The sequence below is a fragment of the Argentina anserina genome, chromosome 2, assembly GCF_933775445.1.
Source record: "Argentina anserina chromosome 2, drPotAnse1.1, whole genome shotgun sequence".
NCBI lineage: Eukaryota > Viridiplantae > Streptophyta > Magnoliopsida > Rosales > Rosaceae > Argentina > Argentina anserina.
The window spans coordinates 7,426,892-7,446,643 of NC_065873.1; the positions used below are offsets into that span (position 1 = coordinate 7,426,892).

Below are 19,752 nucleotides of genomic sequence, written 5' to 3' on the forward strand. Positions count from 1 at the left end.
CTAAATGTTAATTGAAATCTTGCATGATTAGATGATCCCCTAAGGCTCTAATTGTATTGGTGTCTAAAAAGTATGTAATTGGTTGAATTAGAATCCATGATAGGTTCGAACTTGTAATTATGTGGTGTAATGATAAATTTGGTTTAAGTTTGTTAAAGAGAAGTTGATCATGTAAATAATAATTTAGATTTTATTTTAATAGTTAATAATCAATCTCAAACCCCCCATTATTTGTTAACACTAAAAGTTTAGAGTTCCCTTCAATTTCCCGGAAAGAACGATCCCTGCTTATTCTATACTAACGATGATGTTTTACAGGGTTTATTATAGACGTTTTAACAAAATGCTCTATCAAAATATCGGTAGTGAAATTGAATTTAATTATATAGAAAATTATATTAAAAGGTACACAAAATTTAAAATTATTGGAAATATTGGAAAATATCAAAAATATAGGGAAATATCAGAAAATATTGAAAATTTCGAACGAAATTAATTTAGTATAACAAAGATATATCCTTACCTAAAAAAAAATGAAATTATCGCCGAAATATCGACGATAATTTCGATTTTTTAGTCCTTGGTCTAATATAGTTCCACGTACCTAACATTCACTTAAAGTATCTCTCATAATGAATCTGGGCTATGGAACAAGATTTATCAGAGGAAGTATCTCCATTATGCTTGTTTGGTGCTAAATTGCTCAAGCAAGGTCTTAAATAGAGAATTGGTAATGGTTTTGCTGTTAAATTTTGAACTGATAGATGGTCCCCTTGTGGTATTCTAGAAAAAAATTCTCTTGATCACTCTGTTATTAATCGTAGCGCCAATGTGAATGATTTCTGGGCTAATGGTATGTGGAACTCCTCGTTGTTTGCTATTCATTTACTTGAGCATATAGTTGATATTATAATTACTATTCATATTTCTAGTTGTGATTCTCCTGATAAAATCATTTGGAGATGAACTGCTTCTGGGATTTTTTTTCTGTGAAATTTGCTTACCAGGTCATGTGTGAGGATATAAACTTTCAAAGTATCCCTGGTTGAAGATTTGGTCTCTAAATATTCCTCCTAAGCTTAAGATCTTCTTTAGGACCTTTATTTCATGCAAGATTCTTACTAATGTCCAAAGATTCAAGAGGAAGCTCACTGGTAACCCTTCTTGTATTCATTGCAATGATATTCCTAAAACTATGATTCACTTATTCCGTGATGTCCTAAATCTATGCTGGTTTGGAAGTCTTTCAATATCCCCACCAACATGTTAGCTACTTTTTCTTTAAATTGGGAAGATTGGTTGTATGCTAACTTGATGCAGAATGATTATCAATAACTTGAACTGGAATGTCTTCTTTGTATTTTGCTGCTGGTATATTTGGAAATGGAGATGCAAGAATATTTTTAAAGAAAATTATCAATACCCTATTAACCCTGCATATTTCATTCTCAGCTATGATTCTGAATGGTCTAAGGCAATGGCTAAATCTATTGTTCAAATAGTAAGACATGTGGAATTATTATCTTGGATTAAACCTGCTTGTGGATTTATGAAACTGAATGTGGATGGCTCAAGGAATAGAAATGGAGAAATTGGTGTTGTAGGTGTGTTGAGGGATAGCAGTGGTGCTTGGATGGGTGGTTTTATGATTAATATTGGAACTGGTGAAGTCTTGCAGGCTAAGGCATGAGGTTTCTTTTATGGCCTACAATTAGCCTTGAGTCAGCAAATTGCTAAAGTTGAAGTGGAATCTGATTCAGCCATTATGATAAATTTGTTAAAAAGATTCTGATGTTGACATGCACCCCTTAGGCACATTTGTGATGAATTGCAGAGCTATGATGCAACACTTTGAATCTATTCACATTAGACATATCCATCGTGAAAAAAATACAGTAACAGACCTATTGGCTAATAATAATAACCTTAATACTAAAGGAATTTTTCTTTTACATGAGCCACCAGTCTTGGTTACAGAAACTTTGCTTGATGACATTGTGGGAACTCAAAGGAGTAGAAGTTTTAAAACCAACAATGCTGGTTAAGTTCTTTTTAATTTTCTTTGTTTTGGGCTTCTAGCCTCATCCGTATCAAAAAAAAAAACATCCACTTAAAGTTCAATATGACAAAGAAGTCTGGGTCAGTCAAACAGTTAAACTAGCTTCTCTTCTTGGCCGATTGAATTCCCACGCGGAGTGCCCATAATAATTAGGCCTAGGCTCTTTGTGGGTTCGATTTTTTGTTTTCGGCTTGCAATTTGTGATGAACCTTGGACATGCTGCAATTATGGTGGATTTCGACAGTGGGCTTTGGTGTTGGTTTTGAATCTCCATGGTGTGTTAGACGACCACAGTTGATAATCTCAATAACAACTATGCCATTTTTCTTTGCCTCCTACAAGTCTCCAAGGTTCTTAAGATCTAAGAAGACCATTCCCTTCCATTTGCAGGGGTTTTAAATTTTTTCGGATTTTTATTTTTTCATTTATTGGAATAAAATTAATGTGGGGATTGAATTGCAGCTGGTGTGGGTACAGATAATGACAAAATGCTCTATGATCAAGTGAATGGCAAGCAACAACTGGCTACCAAGAAATAATTACAAGCACAAGTGCTACGGTGGAAAGAGGTGTATATATCCAATGTCCAATTTGTTCTTTACTGGAATTGATGAATTGGATTTTAATTAGATATGTTTCAAGGTAGCTAGTTAGAGTGATGTGCATTTATAAATGCTTTACTAGAGATAAGCTAAATTTTGAATGCGTAATTGTAATGGCTTCCTCAACTAGCTTTCTATTTTGTTTTCTTAACTAAATTTCTAGCTTGAATGTTGCTTGAATGTCTAATTGGGATTTTAGGGTTTGAGGTTTGTCTACTTAGATTGCTAAATGCTAATAATTAGTTTCCACCTAGTATCACCCATATTGACCCCAAGTACTCCAAATCGATCTCCAACCTTTGCCTCCATTTGTTCTCCATCATATTACACTTCATTGCTAACACACTTAAATCTACCCCAGCAACACCCTATGAGAAAGACCACCGAAGTTTTCTGATACGAAAATATGTGGATAGAATAGTACATAAGCCTGCCTCTATTTTTTTTTGGAAATGACATAAGCCTGCCTCTAGGGCAACCACAATTTACAAAGAAAGACCGACGAGATTAAAGATTACTCCAAAGGGATATGATATTGAAATATAGGTTCTTTTATCAAAGCTTTAGCAATTTTTGATTAATTTAACAGTGAGAGCAAGCAAACCTCTAGCTAATTGATCTTACTGTGTTATCTGGTCTCCCCATGATCTAACACTGCTCAATCAACATCATCTATCTTTCTCTCTTAAATATTATTCTTCAGTAGAGAAAGGGGAAAATTCTACTATACATCGCATATCATAGAAAGGCTGGGTTTCACACTTTCACCTCTCTCTCTCTCTCTCTCTCTCTCTCTCTCTCTCTCTCTCTCTCTCTCTCTCTCTCTCACGTTATAAAGTTCCATCCTTTGATTGTTTGTCAAGCCTCCATCTCCAACTTCGCATATTCTTCGAAATATCATTAAAATCTATTGGGTCGAGTACAATATTAGCCAAGAAAAGCCTGATCGCTACCTCCTCTTAACTCAAACCTGTATGTTTATGTGTGTGTGTGTATATAGTCACAGTGAAAGAGACAGCATCCAGAGCTTTCTCGAAGAAGTAAAAGCACCCCCCTCACAGAGATCTTAGCTGTTATCTCTCTCTCTCTCTCTCTCTCTCTGGTCCCTGAAAACTCAAAGGCCCCATAACTAGTTTGTCCTGCCCGTCCCCATCTCTCCCCCATAACCTCATTCTTTGCACCCATCAAGTACTTAAAAAGATCAAGGACAGAGAGCAAAGCACAGAATCAATCCAAGTGACAGCATGAAGATCCGGTGCGATGTCTGTGACAAAGCTGAGGCCACTTTGTTCTGCTCAGCTGATGAAGCTGCTCTTTGCGACGCCTGTGATCGCCGTGTTCACCATGCAAATAAGCTTGCAAGCAAACACAAGCGCTTCGTTCTTCTACAACCAACATGCAAAGACTCTCCTCGTTGTGATATCTGCCAGGTACTATGCTCTAATCCTTGTTATTATTGCTCAGTTTCTAGTTTCTAGTTTCTACTTCCCTTGATTTTCCATTAATTAATTGTATACATTAGAAGTTATGACAGAACTATAGTAAAGAACACTAATTAAGCAACCTACCTTTGATTCTGAGATTGTTAGACTACTACCGTACCGGCTGTACGTTTCAAGTATCTTGGTAGTGTGCAAAATTGACTAGACAAGAGGAACTTTTCTAATCTTGTCTTTGTATTAGATTTAGCTTATGAGACAAATTCCATTTCAAGACTCTGGCATATATATACAAAGCTTGAGAGTCCTAAATTAGTTTTGGTGGGTTAAATTTGCAGGAAATACGCGGATTCCTCTTCTGTCAAGAAGACAGAGCGATTCTTTGCAGGGACTGTGACCATTCAATCCACAAAGCCAATGAACACACGAAAAAACACCACAGGTTTCTTCTCACTGGCGTGAAGCTTTCGTCTGATTCTACTCCATATCCGACTTCATCATCATCGTGCTCTACCTTCTCTGATGAAGTAGACATCACCAGCAGTACTGACCATGCAAGAGTAGACTCCAAGTCATCGACAAAGAGACCTAGAACAGGATCCAATGAACAAACCTCATCGTGTAAGGTAGAGCATAATTGTTCTATCAGCGACAATGGTTCAGTAATTTCGACGAACAGCATGTCTGAGTACTTGATGGGAAATCAGATCACCGAGTGGCGTGTGGAGGACCTTCTTGATGCTTCATTTGATTTTGATAGCTTCTATGAGGTTGGAAGTGCACCTTACTTGTAGAGAGCTAACAAGATCAGTTTTGCAGGCATATTGCATCTGGGAAACGATAGTTATACTTGTTAGAAAATGATTATGAGTCCAACTATTGTTTCCTAAGTTCCCAAAGCTATCACATTAATTCACGTATGAGATACTCAGATATGTGATAATATTAGGACCCATCTTGTAACACAAGAATTGGGAAGGAGTGATGGAGTTGGGAAAAATATTAGTAAAATGAGTTGGAGTTTCTGACATGTTTAGTGAAGGAAGACTTCATAGGAACATGTGATATTGCCTGTTGTTTCACCTCAATCCCATCTACCAAGAACTACAGCTAGAGGGGCCATTGAGACTCATAGCACTATTATATAAGGATCGGAGTTCAGTTTTTTCTTTTCTTTTTCTGAATCTTGAAAATTGTATGACATTTCGTTCAAGCTTTGATGTGATATTGGGTGCCTGGATAATAAGTTATGGGAGTATCACGGTTGTTATCTCATATAGATGTGTACCTAAAAGAAAGAGTATTTCTTTGGCTGTAGAAAGGAGAACTAAGTAGGAGGTATAAAGTATGGACTTTGCGTATTCGTACCGTAAAGACATATTCTGGTAGTCAATTTGCTCATGTGCAGTCATTGGATGTAAATCCAAGGTCTAAGAGATCGAGCATGGCAATTGCTTTTCACCAATGAATCCAACAACAGGTGAGCACACTAGTCAATTAGATTCAACGGAAAGTTGAGCACAAGGTGTTTATGAACCAACCCGCATCTAAACTCTAGCAATTGCGCACTGGAAATACTTATTACCTGAGCGAGACTGCACACCATCAATAATCTTCACTCTGAGTTGTGGCCTTCTCTCAGACTCGTTTCAGGTTAAAGAGTTGGAGAAGATGGAGAGTAGCTATCACTGTCCCTTTGGAAACTACATGCCAACAATGAAGCCTTCTTTTTACACGGCTACTGGAGCTGCAAAAGTCAAGGACCAAGAGCAGTTCACAACTTTGTTTCAAACAACCGAGTAGGTAAGCAGTTTAGCAAGTGAAATTGCCTACAACGTTATAGTAGTATTCTCTATCACGGAAAAGAAGAGGTCGAGCCTACAATTTCTAGAAGAAAAGAACGCCAAAGAAAGAAAGGCAAATTCTTCTAACAGTATGAATACCTTTTAAGGCACACTACATTTACACAAAATGCAGAACTCTGGAACAGATTTATGAAGTCCCGCTTTACAGTTCAAACTATGTACAATTGCCAAGTGAAAGAAGAAAAGCTTACATATGGTTTCAACTTTTAACATCTCTAAAATGTTAAAAAGTTGAACTCACACAACTTTTGTTTACCGCAAAAAAAAAAATGTACAAGTCAATAAAAAGAGAAGTAATGAATTGATATTGCAGAAATGGATGGAGCATTGCTTCTTAAGCATACATTGTTCTATACACGGCAAAGTAACAATATAACACCAATCACAACATCTTGCTGCATGCTGAAGAAACAACGCATTATCCTGCATCTCATACTCCCAAATGTGCCGGTTTCTTTTTCCCAGTTCTGTACCCTCTTATTTTACAGCCCCCTAGAGAGAACAACGTATAATATACCTTTCGGACAGTCACACTTACGTACAACCAAACTAATTAAAGAATTGCACCCCCTATATAAAGGAAAATAGCAAGCCGGCAAATGATGACAAAGCCCTGCAAAATAAATGTGAAAATACAAAATGTAAAATACCCATGTAAACTACAGTATGACTGCTCATCCATCCTTTCAACAAAGAAAAGAAAATGACTTATTATCCATATAAAGTACTAAACCAACCAACTAGTCAAAGCAATCCTAACCCACATAAGTAACACAAGTTATACTGTCACCATTTCAAACTCATACAACCAATTTGATAAATAACAAGAAAAAGAATGCTGTTACCTTTAGTTGAAGCATATAACAATGTCATGAAGTAAATGCAAAAAGCCTATCTGCAATCTTTGTACGACATATTGGGCACTCGGAACAAGCAAGTGAGCATGGTTTACATACTGCAAAAGACGTATATCATAGTTACCATTAGAATCACAAGTGGAAAGAGCTGAGAGCTTCTTTACATAGAAGTTCAAATTCACTTACAACAAAAATGCCGGCAAGGCAATAGAATTGCTGCAGTTGGCGCTTCAAAGCAAACTTTACAGAAATGGGAATTGGCATCACCATTTCCCTGGTGTTTGAGCTCTTTTTCCTTCATCTCTTGCATTCGAGCCTGAAAACATGAAAGAAATATCTATATATAACACAACCTTCTAAACTCTTAAGTACTCCAATCCTTCACAATTTGCAAACACTCGCTTAATTCTCTTTCTTTATTCTTTTATGCTACACCACCCATTATATGCCAGGGGTGTGCCATTTTTGACTCAAAGGAATGACAAAACAAGTCTGGCACACTACAGTCAAAAGATAGTGCACACTAAGTTTTACCTTGAGGCGAAGAACAAGGGGTTCTTCTGTGCGAATTCCATCAGTAGCTGGTTTTGAAACATCCAATGGTTGTCTCTCTTTGTGGATAGTATTACTTTCACTATCAATTACTTTAAAACCATTATTGTTTTCCATGGAATCATTGTGTCTTTCTTCTGTTGTTGTCTCAGGGACAGCTCCACCTTCTTTCTTTAATTTTGCAACCAGAACCCACATGTTTGCCAAGTCGTTTTCAAGAGCTTCTTCTCTTTTCTTTGCATCTTCAACCTTTTTCCTATATTCCTCCTCTACAAATTCCTTTTCAGACAGAGCTGCCTCAAGAGCTGCCTCTCGCTGCTTTCTAGCCTGGAGTTCCATCCTTAAGTCATCAGAATCAAGATTCCATGACTCAAAGTCATCGGACAGGATATCATTACCACGACCAGAAAGTCTCCCTTTTCTCCCAGGTCTTAGTCCATCATTGTACTTGCGGTTAACGCCATTACCAGCATACATGTTAGAACTTCTAGAATTATTGGCTTGCTCACGAGCAGCTAACAACTCTTTCTCTAGTTTGGCATTCTGTAATGAAAGTTTTGTCACTTCACCGGCCAAATTTTTCAACTCAACAGCAGCAGCAGATGCCAGTTCCTTAGCATAAGAAGATTCTTCAGCCAGTTTTTGATTTTGCACATGTAACCCACTATTCTCCTCTGAAAACTGAACGTGCTCCAGCTTTAGTCTTTCATTCTCAATTTCCTATAACAAAAGCATGAATTAGTTAAAGACTACTTTGAAATGGAAGCTACCTCTTGTATTAGTACAAGAACATTTTCAAACACAAAAGATAAGGGGAGTTATTAACAGTCCCAATGTCAATCTACACTCCAATTAGTTACACTCACATGAAAAGTTCAAAAGGATTGTTTGTTATATGGGGAGTATCAATAATAATCCCCTAGAAGCAAAAAAAATCCTAAAGATAAATATAACCTTTACCCAAAATGAAAATGATATACAAATCTAGGGATTGCATGTTCTTAACAGCTGCTATTGGCATGAATGACAGCAATGTCTACATGAAAGCTCACAAGAAGCATGAACAATAAACTAATGCAAAATAGAAAGCGCAACTCTTGTTACTTGGGCAGAATATCACTACAGGAAGAGAGTACCAGCAATCTAGGATATACAAATTCAGAAGCTAAGAAAGATCAGCAATCACCTGAGACTGGATTTTCTTTCTCAATTCATCAACATACTCTTCAGATACACCATACTCAGACGACGCTGATGATTTCTCACCAGGCACTGAAGCTAAGCGGCGCTCCAACTGATTGACTTTCTCTTGCAATTCCAAGTTCTCTGCACACTGAAAAGAACAAAAGATATTATTACACACAAACACATATAAATATATAGCACATGAAATAAAGGACAAAGCTAGATGGAATGATATTCTAACCTTATTTTGTAATTGCTCCTGAAGAATACGATTGTCTGCCGATTTTATCTGCATGAATTATATTTAAAGGAATAAATTTCAATTACCATTATGGAATATTATGTTATCACCTATCATTTAGGGTTCATCAAACACCACTAGATAAAAAAAGGGAATAAGATAATGTAAGCACTCACTTCCAACTCAAACCCCTTCTCATCGCATTGTGTCATCAGTCTATTAACTGTCTGTTGCAATTAAAACAAAAATTCAGCTTGCGCAAAGTAAGACACAGTCACATGGGGTAACTAAAACCACATGAAATAATGAATTGAGAACATAGAACAACCTGCTGCATCTCAACCAATGTTGCATTTGAGACTGACGCCTCACCACTTTCATTGATGCGCTGTTCTAAAATCCTCATCTGTCTTCTCTTTTCGTGGATATCATGTTCCAAGTTCTCAATCTGTAGGCAAGTGTAGTTATATAATCAAGGACATTTTTAAGTACATACACGTCAGCTGCGTAATGAAACTTTCAACTAGTAAATTTTCTAGATAGCAGAATGCTGCATTGTAATGCATGGAAAAAGATTGCATATCTGATTATCAAATAATGTGTAAAGGGGCAATAAATAACACTTATAAATATAACGGCACAGGATAAGCTTTGGCTACAATGAATGAAAATTTTACTTGAACTTTGGAGCTATCAGGGTCATTTGCTGACTGCTCCATCATTCGCTTCAAGGTGCTGGTGCCAAGTGCTATCTCTCCAGCAAGCATCTTTACTTGCTCGACAAGCAGATCTCTATGATCTGTCATTGTCATCCCTCCCTATATACATATAATAAAAATTAATAAAGCAAACATAATTGAATCATAGAACTTGTTAATATTCTATGAGAACACATACTAATGTCTTAAAACATAATTGAAATTATTAATAACACTTAGCAAAAGTAATTAAAGATTTATACAGTGATAAGTTCCGAACTTACTGTTGAAATTATTAGTAACACTTGGCCAAAGTAATGAGAACAAGAGATAAATAAAGTAGAACTTACTGTTGTCAGTTTTGAACCACTGATAACTTCCCCGGCGTGAGTTAAGTCTGTAATTGTACTGCCAGCTGGTGAGAGCTCTTCATTCCACCTACTGGAAGATCTTTTATGTCTGATATCATACGACAGATCCGATGGGACACCAGAAGCAGAAGAAGGTGAGTCCTTATTCTCACTTTCTATTAACAAGGACCCGTCTCGCACTACTTCCAGTTTCTGAAAGAGAAATTCCACAATGGTTAACAACTCTCTTTATGATTTTCCTCTGAGGGAACTAGTGTTGATAACAGTATAAATTTGTAGAGGGTGATAGAATGGACAGATAAAGTAACAGAAAAAGAAAAAGAAAATGCAGATTAAATATGTGAGAGGAAGGCAAATCCTGTATTCAGTTTTAAAATTAAGACACCAACAGTGGCATAAACATGCACCGGCATCCCCTTATCATTCTTGTCTCATGAGGAAATAACAGTAATAACCAGCATTCAAGGCTTAACATAATAGGATAAAACGAAGGAAGAAAAGACAAAAGCAGATAAAATGCTTCTTTTGCAACTTTAGTTCAGCAAGTTACTCACATCGTCCTCCCCAACAGAATAATGCCGTTGGTGGGTGGGAATATCACTCAGACATCCGGGAATTGTATTTTTTGATGAGACAAGAATTAGCTTCGTCAGCCTCTGAATTCTACTCATAAGAGCAGCCTTTGCTTCCTCTTCTTCCTCCAATCTTGATTGCATTTTGACTTGGCCCTCTTCCAACTAGTTAGAAAATAGCAGACAATATAGGTAAATCTTAATCATGAAATAATATTAAGCCATCTCAAAATCAAGCGAAATTGAAATGTTTGAGAAGAAAACCTTCTGCTTTAAAGTGATAATTTCCTCGTGACTGATACCAACAAGCATCCCCTTCCTCAGCTGATCAAGCTCTTCTTTAAGGACTGAAATTTCTCTTTGGTACTTCTTAATTAATGACTTCTCATCTATAATCTGCTAGAAATAATTTAGAAAACGAAAACAGAGAACACAGGAATGTTTAGCTACATATGTGTTTAATATTGAGTCGATTTTGAAACAATAATTGTAGCCCACCTTATTACGTGATGCGTAGATTTCCACTCGCTTTGCTCTGTTTGCGAACTTCAATGTATTATGGGTTTCTTCCATGCTACTTGATGCAGGAGTAACCGTGCAAATAAGCTGAAAAATAATACAATGATAGCACAAAAGGAAGCAAAGTTTAAAAAACTCAACTACATAAATATTTTCAGGAATTCTTGATTCAAAAGCACATAAATAGACATTAAATCATGGATGAATGTCTCATTTTTTAAATTACATGATTTACAGTAACAAATCAATGCGGGAAAACAAATGTAGCATCTGAAACTCACTGAAACATGCCCGTGCCCACTTAGTGAAGATTGTAGAAGGCGGGTGAGCTTAGAATCTCGATATGGAACATGGGATGCCTTTCCCTCACTCAGCTTCCCAATTACCTGCATTGAAACCAAACAAAGTTAAAAACATAAACATTTTCATGATTTATTAGTTGAAACATCAAACTGATTCATAAAATTAGAGTGACCATAATCAGGGTTTATTCCTTCATATCTGCTTTCTCTTTTGCTCATATACATAGTGACCATTAAACAATATAAGATGTAAAGTTCACCCCTGCTAAAAATGGAAAGTGCATCGGCTATGATATTCCCAAAACAAAAATGGTATCCAAAAAAGTTACATATATTTGAGTGCATATAAGCTTTTGTAATTCCATACATATGTGACTAAAGAAATAACGCACTGCTATGAAGCTAGAAAGTACTTAAAAGGATTGGCGCATACAGTTCCAAGAGTTAAAAGACTCTTATTTATGTAAGATCCTTCCTTTCTTCTTAGTCCAGTTGTTTCAGTTTTCGAGCTCTCAGATCCAGCTAGATCGATCAAGTTCTGAAGAACAGAAATAAACAAGACATTTAGGTGAAACACACATGGATACACAGAGACAATCTGATATTTAGGAATGTTAAGCATCTTAACCATACAAGTTGAGAGAAGATAACTCCATCATATTCATCACCATGGGCACTACTTTCAATCATCTGCAAATGCATAAGAGTTAACAACTTAGCAGCAACTGACATATATATAGATGGAATAATTGGCATCTCATTACAATCGTATCAGTTCAAAATTTAATTTATGAAGAATATTTACCAGAGTAAATATGGTGTGGCTTCTACTACTGAACAGATTATAATTGTTAGACCCAACATGACGATGCTCTGGGATTACCATACAAGAACAAAAAATGCGAGTCAACAAAATTTGAACAGTGAATCCGTTTGAGCAAATAACCTGATGGATGAAAAAGAAAATGTAAATACAACCAAAGCCATCATGACATATACCTTCTCCAGCAGCAATAAACGAAAGTGCGTGCCCAGGAGACAGAACTACTTCTTCTTTTATACCCTCCACATAGGTACCCTGAAAATCCAAGCATTATTGTAAGTTTGTAACCAAAGAGAAATAAAGCATATCAGCTATTACTATAACCAGTCCACCAGAGAAGGAGGAGGGAGAGGGGGGCAAGGGCAACAAGCAAACATAATTGATGCTGCCTAAATATATTTTATGTGCATGCAGTAAAGCAAAAGGCATGAAGAAAAAGTTAAAACAAACAGAGAGCAGATGAATAACGATAAAGGCCTTTAGAAACAAAATAAATCAATGATGTTAGAATAACGAAGTATGAATTTCAATAAAGAAAAATTGCAAACCTGTGAATCTTCTCTAACACGCAAATTTTGACCTGTTGGATCAAGCAAGTCATTTATCACCTGAATACATATGCAAAAAAGGGCACCAAAATCAATTACCCGAAAACAATAAGGATAAACACCAATATAAAGAGATATCAGTCAAAAAGAAGAACACAGATCATGAATATAAAGATAAAATGATCGCAAGCATATAAGACTGACCTCATTGTAGATCTCAAGATATGAGACACGAAGTAAAAACTCCCTTCCTGGGGTCTGAAATCGAAGTTATACTATCAGTCTATCAATTAACAACATGCAAATCAAGCCGGTCTTTCATCAGTAAAAACAAAACCAGTTATTTAAGCAGTAAGCAGTGATAAAATCTACTTATTTAAGCAGTAAGCAGCAAGAAACAAATACAAACTGAACAAAATCACAGAAAGTGATGGGTGAAACTCATGTCTGTTAGGTTATTATGCCAGTACAAGAACATCACAGATTCCAAAGAAGAACCACATATATGATTAAGTAAATTACCATCCATAATTTGCTCAAAGCATTTCACAATCAAAATTAATATGGTGTAAATCATAATTCCAAAGATGGTACATAATTGCTTCTCTAGAACATGCAAAAAGGAAAACACAGAGATGGTGTAGAGACAATTGTGTGTATGATGAAAAAAATGGCAACATTTACAGCATCTAAGTGATCTAACATCATAATTAAATAAACAAAAACTTACATCCTGGATCATACTGAATACATCTTTTATGGCCAATGGTATAACACCTGGAGCGTTTTGATCTCCCTGTAGAAAACAAATGAGACAAATAAACTATAGTCCAAGGATATTGCATTATCCATGGTGAATGAAAGGGAAACACAATTTTTATACTAAGCTCTTACTACAGGAACAAGAAAGATAAGGTATGGTGAAAGAACTTGCAACAAAAACTACCAATTGACTTCAGATCCTCAGAGAATTGGATTAAAATGATTCTACCAATAGTTTAATAATCAGGGTTCTGCTGTGTAATAGACTTTGTAGAGAGTTTTAAACATGAGCTAGTATGGAGGACAGCATTGAAATATCAAATATCTTGCTACCGTTTTCATTTCAGTCAGCATTACCATTTCTTCACTATTATTTTGCAAAAACTTAAATTTCACCGTTTTCCAAATTTAACAACTATTTTGTGCAATCATTATTCATACAAAAAACTAGTATTCACATTAAACAGATGTTATTAAGGTTTAGTTAAGACATAGGATTGTACTGCATTATCAAAGAAAAAATGAGTACAGCAACATCTAAGATCACTAGCTCCCAAAACTCTTCTTATCCAATGTCAAGATGTAGAACAATCACAACAGTATCATGAACGCATGCTATGGATTAGCCCCTTAGCAAAACCAAGAAAACACAGTGACACTTACATGCATTATCAAAGAAAAAATGAGTACAGCAACATCTAAGATCACTAGCTCCCAAAACTCTTCTTATCCAATGTCAAGATGTAGAACAATCACAACAGTATCATGAACGCATGCTATGGATTAGCCCCTTAGCAAAACCAAGAAAACACAGTGACACTTACATGCATAGTGTGTGTCTTTCCACTACTTGTCACACCATAGGCGAAAACAGTGCCTGCGAAATAGCAACCAAGTGATTAGAAATGGAAACTTTACTAACAAAACTGAATGCAATTAATCGATTCAGCTTTTCCAACTAAAACAGACATTCCCAACACGCAGAGTTCTGTTTAAAATTTGTAGAATATAACTGAAAACGCAGTTATGTCATACCATTGACACCTTCCATGGCAGCTTTGACCACAGGTTTGGCAGCAACCTCATACACCTCCTGCGAAATCGTATCCTCTCCGAAAACTTTATCTGCAATTCCAACAAAAACAATCCTCAAATCCAACTAACATCAAAATCGACTCCACCGCATTAATTACTAGCCATTCTTACTTGTGCATTTTCACATTAATCAGCATCCGAAATAAAATTTCAAATTCATACTTACCGAATGCATAAGCCGTAAGCGGATTGTACACATTGCGCACGATCTTATCACCATCAGCATACCAAGTGACCTCATCGCCTCTATGATACTCCCTCTCGCTGCAAACCAAAACCCCCAAAAATTTCAATCACATTACCTCAAAACCCCTAAGATCAAACGATTCAAATTCCCCCCACCGCAAACTCCGTAGATCCGATCTTGCCCCGCGGATCTAACCGAAATTACCTGAGCGGCCGAAACCGAATCGTGACCGAGATACTATCCCCGGACCTCGGTGCGTCCACCGCCTCGGCCATGAGCTCGTCGGCGGCGAACCCGACCGGCGAGACGCCGCCGAAGGAGCGGGAGCCTTGGTACATTGATTCGGAGCGGGAGCGGCTCGGCGTGGCGGATCGGGGACCGAGTCCGCCTCCGGAGCCGTAAAACGAGGTGGCGGAGCTGGAGCAGGAGCGCGGGATGAGGGCGGCGCGGGCGGAGGAGGTGGAGGAGGTAGAGGAGTAAGGACTAGAAGGCTTGCGGTAGGACGAGAACGGCGAGCTGCTCCTTGCTCTGGAGGAGGAAGAGGCCATCCAAGTGAGTCAACTCGCTCGGCTGACTCGGTGGAAGAACGAATAGACTATAAGCGAACAAAAACAAATCTAAGAAGAAGAAGAAGAAGAAGGGAATAATGTCAGAGGGAGTCACATGGTTTTGTGAGGGAGGTGGGAGGCGAAAGAAAGCGAAGAGAAGAGTGGTGCAGCTTTATTTATATATAAATTCACACACTGGCACTGCTTGTTTGTTACTGAAGCTATGACTCAGAGTGTGAGTGCGAAGCTCTTCTTCTTCTTCTGGTTCTCTCTGTGAGTATCAGAGAGAGAAGGATGGAGATGGTTTCGTCTTCTTTAAGGCAAAGTGAGATGCAGAGAGAGAGAGAGAGAGGGGGACTAATAAGCGGTGAGGTGGGGGAGTGGAGAGAGCGAGTGTGATGCTGTGTGGATATTTGGAATTTGAAAATAAATTAATTACTGGAGGGGGAGGGTGACGTGGCAGGGTGGTTTAAATTGAGTGGAAGCACCCGCGCTTGCAAGAGAACAAAGTTCACTTTGAAAAACTGGACGTTTGCCAGAGAGCGGGAAGAACACCGGCCGCCGATTGGGACGATTTTACAAAACGCCAATAATACTATCATTTTTTTATTTGATTTTAAAATATTTCAAAAAATTATTGAGACACAGTTACGCTAACTCCCTAACGCACTCATCTGATCGCTATTCATATTGATTTGTATGAAATTAACCCGATAAAATATAAAATTCTATATTACAAGCGCGAGAACTTAAAATACTCTTACACTTACTAATTAGAGGGCACTTCACGCATAAAAATTTCATACTGATACTAAAGATGGGCACCAGTTTTAGTATTTTTTTCTTCTAAAATTAGATAGTAAAACGAGTTCTTACAATTATTTTAAGCAATTTGGAGTTGGGAATCAAGATTAGAATCAAACCGAGGTATTGAGTTTGATTAGCTTTTATTTTGAATTCAGAGAGAATCAAAATAGTGTAATGGCCTTTTTTTTGTCGATATAATCATGGTTTAGAAGTTGATTAAGGTTGTTGAACGAATCTATTTAGGGTGTGTTTTACTACAATGAATGCTAGTTTAATGTGAGTGGTTGTAACTAATGCGTTCCTCTGTTGGGAGTCTAATTACATAATGCATGAAACGTCAAGTTGAGTGGGGAACCGGGTACATGAAGCTGCAAGTGGCAAAAATATTCGGATGGCCTAAAATATTGGCTATGAGCAATTTAGGGAGGAGGAAAGGGAAGTACCCAATCGAACTAGTTTCAATGCAATAATGTGTACATTTGGCAAAAATTTAGTTATACGGCTTAGGTGTACATTTGCCAAGAAGAGTACAAATGTGACTCTGTCACCACAGTAACAGCTACTGTGTTTGTGGACTGTGTGCTACCCAGCCGAGCATACAATTGATCTGTTGAGTGCTCAACTTCAGTGATCATTATTCATTAATATTTTGTATCATTTTTTTACATATAAAAAACTAGATGTTAATCATGTTAGAATCGTGTTGTGTTAGTAAAATATACAATTTTTTTTATGACAGAGCCATTAACAGTTTAATGAAACAAATCAGTCGTAATAATAAGAAATTCTTAACAAAAGACTTGTGGAGTCATGAGTACTTGACATGTTTCTTATTTCAGAACATTATTTAGAGATTTAGAAACAGTTCTAGAACTGCTCATTTTACAGAATAGATACAAATTTGTTAATACGGTATACTAAGAAATTTTAGTTTAATTAAGGATAAAAACATGAGGAAACAAAAAAATGTTGAAATGATAATCGTTGCACATTATATTTTTTGTGGTAAATCACTCTATGCTGCCTCCAATATGCATTTATATAATTTTACATGTAATATTAAATAGACATGAATCATGTGATCATCTTAATTTTGAAGTAGATTTCACTAGAAGATAAGATTTGCTCTCACCTGGTTTCTTGTTTTGCTCCGACCAAACTGGTTTTATATTAATTGATTTATGCACGTAGAAAATTTATGGAAGATGTGACAAGCACTCCTTTTTGGGATGAGAAAATAATTGTGAATTTTTAACTACCAACATGGGGGATTATTAATTTATTACCTAGTCGCATGGATAGTCCAAAGACAAGTGCGTGTCCACACGCGGTGGGTTCTGGGCGGTGAAGATTTAGGATACTTTCCCATGTGATGGGCTTTCTTTACCTCTCCCACCTTACACGACAGATTTGGAAAGCCGACATGACGATGGCAAGTCATTTTGATCTTCCGGTGGGGCCACTTTCGTCTTTTTCACATGATCCGCAGGCTCCTTATGGTGAAACACTGCAGCTAAGTAACATTTGCGGCAGCTCGTTATTGCTCAGAGCTCTGGTAATTTATACATCAAGAAATTCAAGGTGTCAAAATTTTGGGTTCGTGGAGTTTGCTCAATCCTTTGGAAGCTAAAATCTGTTGTTCGTGTTGTTTTAGTCTTAAAAAGCTCATTTCAAGATGTTTCTTTAAGTTGATTTTTAGCAGGCTAACTTTGTCTTTGATGTTGTTGTTGTTGATCACTCTCTCCCCTCCTATGCCATTTGGAGTGTAATTGTGTCCCGGTTCAAGATAATCTTGCCGTAGTGTTTGATTTGTTCGTTGAGAACCCTAGAGTTGCTTCTCTATAATTTTTTTTCAAAGAAAAATTACTATCAATACCTAAATTCTGGTGGTAAGTGATAGGAACACAATGTGACGTTCTTAATGTATATATGCAATATTCTTATGCTTTGTTACTTCTTATTTAGTTGTTTTAGTTTCATATTTTTCATATGTATGTTCTAAGGAGAGCTATTTCGAATTTTGAATGAATTGATGATGAAATTGTGCTAAGTGTTAGAACTCCTTATTGAGCTAGGATTCCTTACTCGACTAGGACTCTACTTTCCTATTTTCATTCTTTCCTATTCCTTAATCGACGATTTCTTTTCAGGAAAGACAAATCATATTTGGAAAGAAAAAAGAGTTGCCGAGTTGCATTCCTAGTTGAACAAGGAAATCATATTCGAGTTGAAGAAGGAGAATAGGAGGCCGGCCTAGCTACTCCTAGTTGGACCAAGATTGTTGCCGTGCAGCCCTTAAGTGATCTCCCTATTGGACTTGGTTTCCTACATCAAGTTGGATATGGAGTACATAAATCAAATCCATAACAAAGAGGATTTCAGTTTCCCAATTAGTTTCTATCTCCTTATGGCACGGCAAGAAGGCTTCCTAGACTCCTATATATAGAGGCTCGGCCTCTCCATATTTTCATCATCAACCTTGCACACAAAGCACAAGCCATAGCTCTGCCGAAATACTCTTCCATCCTCCAAGAAATCCTAAAACCGAAATTCTTCCTTTTTCACCCTTTGGATTCGAAGCAAGTAGCCTAGGATCTGCGTTTGCTTGAAATAAACCCCGTAGGAATATTTCAAAGTGTAACTCTATGATCTTCATGTCTTATTTCGGGTTTTTATGTTTTCTTGTTCTTGGATGATTTCTGTTTTTGTTTTGTTAAAGTTCAATTTAATCTTGTCTATGAGATAGTTGTTCTTTCGAATTGTGTAATAATTAAAGATTTCGATTTTCTTTCAATGATTTCTGTTTTGATGCCGTGAGTTATTGTTCTATGTTCTTAATCAAATTTCGATGTGTTCTTATATTGCATGTGTGATTAAGACAAGTAGTTGATGTTGCATATGTTAATCATTCAAAGTTAGTACGATTATGATACAAGTAGTGGAGTAATTGTTCTTTGGTTTTTCACCGATTTTTGATTCTAAGTTCGGCAGTGGATAGGTACTTAAACATGTTGATTTCTCTATGTGATATGTAATTGCATGATGAATTGGTATGTTAGATTTCGTAGCAAGACAAGTAGTTAAGCTCGAATGTATCCATGTGTTAGGAACCAAGTAGGAACTTGATGCATGATCGAACTTAGTGTGGAATCTTGATACCTACGGCATAAACATGAATGAGAAGGGAATTTGATGGTCTTTGTTCTTACATGATTTTTTTGGTGATTGTTTATGTGTTGGTTGGTTGATCACATGTATATATTAGTTTAGGTTTTATTTACTGATTTTATGATTCAATCCGAAACCTATATCAACCATGTATATCTTTATGAATTCGTGTTAAGTATTGTGATCCTAAGCCCTGGCTGGATCCCCGGTTTGTGAACGATACCCTCTTGCTTTATACTACTAATGATGTGTTCAGGGTTAAATATTGATGTCGAGTAATCGAGCAACCATCAGTAAGGTCAATGTGGTACCCAGACTCACAAAATTATCAATGTGATACCCAGACTCTTATTTTGCTATCAACGACGTACTTCCGTCAAATTTTGTTTGACGGCTCCGTTAAAAAAGTGACGTGGCATACCTTGTCCGAATAAAAAATGTCATATTTTTCATTATTAGTACCTGAACTCTAATGACAAGGTCAATGTGGTACCCAAACTCACAAAATTATCAATGTGATATTCAAACTCTTATTTTTCTATCAACGACGTA

General features: G+C 36.8%; 2 protein-coding genes across 3 annotated transcripts; one reads left to right on the forward strand and one right to left on the reverse strand.

Moving 5' to 3' along the window:
* The first annotated feature begins 3,808 nt into the window (after positions 1-3,808).
* LOC126785022 (B-box zinc finger protein 20) lies at positions 3,809-5,243 on the forward strand. The gene is made up of 2 exons (XM_050510595.1): positions 3,809-4,091; positions 4,439-5,243. The coding sequence occupies exons 1-2, from the start codon at positions 3,906-3,908 to the stop codon at positions 4,892-4,894; spliced, it is 642 nt and encodes a 213-aa protein (XP_050366552.1). The 5' UTR covers positions 3,809-3,905; the 3' UTR covers positions 4,895-5,243.
* Positions 5,244-6,249: 1,006 nt separating this feature from the next.
* On the reverse strand, positions 6,250-15,565 carry LOC126785019 (kinesin-like protein KIN-7D, mitochondrial). Of its 2 annotated transcripts, none has more exons than XM_050510585.1 (25): positions 14,882-15,565; positions 14,657-14,754; positions 14,431-14,520; positions 14,220-14,272; positions 13,364-13,429; positions 12,838-12,891; positions 12,634-12,693; positions 12,262-12,340; positions 12,068-12,135; positions 11,896-11,952; positions 11,696-11,800; positions 11,242-11,346; positions 10,940-11,047; positions 10,706-10,840; positions 10,424-10,606; positions 9,849-10,061; positions 9,478-9,618; positions 9,129-9,248; positions 8,977-9,027; positions 8,801-8,848; positions 8,561-8,707; positions 7,357-8,094; positions 7,009-7,138; positions 6,811-6,920; positions 6,250-6,578 (listed from the first exon to the last, which is right to left on the reverse strand). In XM_050510585.1, the coding sequence occupies exons 1-24, from the start codon at positions 15,223-15,225 to the stop codon at positions 6,835-6,837; spliced, it is 3,279 nt and encodes a 1,092-aa protein (XP_050366542.1). In that variant the 5' UTR covers positions 15,226-15,565; the 3' UTR covers positions 6,250-6,578; positions 6,811-6,834. The 2 variants fall into 2 exon arrangements, with proteins under 2 accessions (XP_050366542.1, XP_050366543.1); XM_050510586.1 differs by having other exon boundaries at positions 10,706-10,837; positions 14,882-15,564.
* Positions 15,566-19,752: the final 4,187 nt, after the last annotated feature.

Excerpts from the sequence above, each read along its gene's own strand:
- LOC126785022 (XM_050510595.1), top strand. The coding sequence starts at position 3,906 with ATGAAGATCCGGTGCGATGTCTGTGACAAAGCTGAGGCCACTTTGTTC. Across the intron at positions 4,092-4,438 it reads CTCGTTGTGATATCTGCCAG|GAAATACGCGGATTCCTCTT; the intron begins GTACTATGCTCT and ends TTAAATTTGCAG.
- LOC126785019 (XM_050510585.1), bottom strand. The coding sequence starts at position 15,225 with ATGGCCTCTTCCTCCTCCAGAGCAAGGAGCAGCTCGCCGTTCTCGTCC. Across the intron at positions 14,521-14,656 it reads GCTTACGGCTTATGCATTCG|ATAAAGTTTTCGGAGAGGAT; the intron begins GTAAGTATGAAT and ends TTGGAATTGCAG. Across the intron at positions 8,708-8,800 it reads AGGAGCAATTACAAAATAAG|TGTGCAGAGAACTTGGAATT; the intron begins GTTAGAATATCA and ends TGTTCTTTTCAG.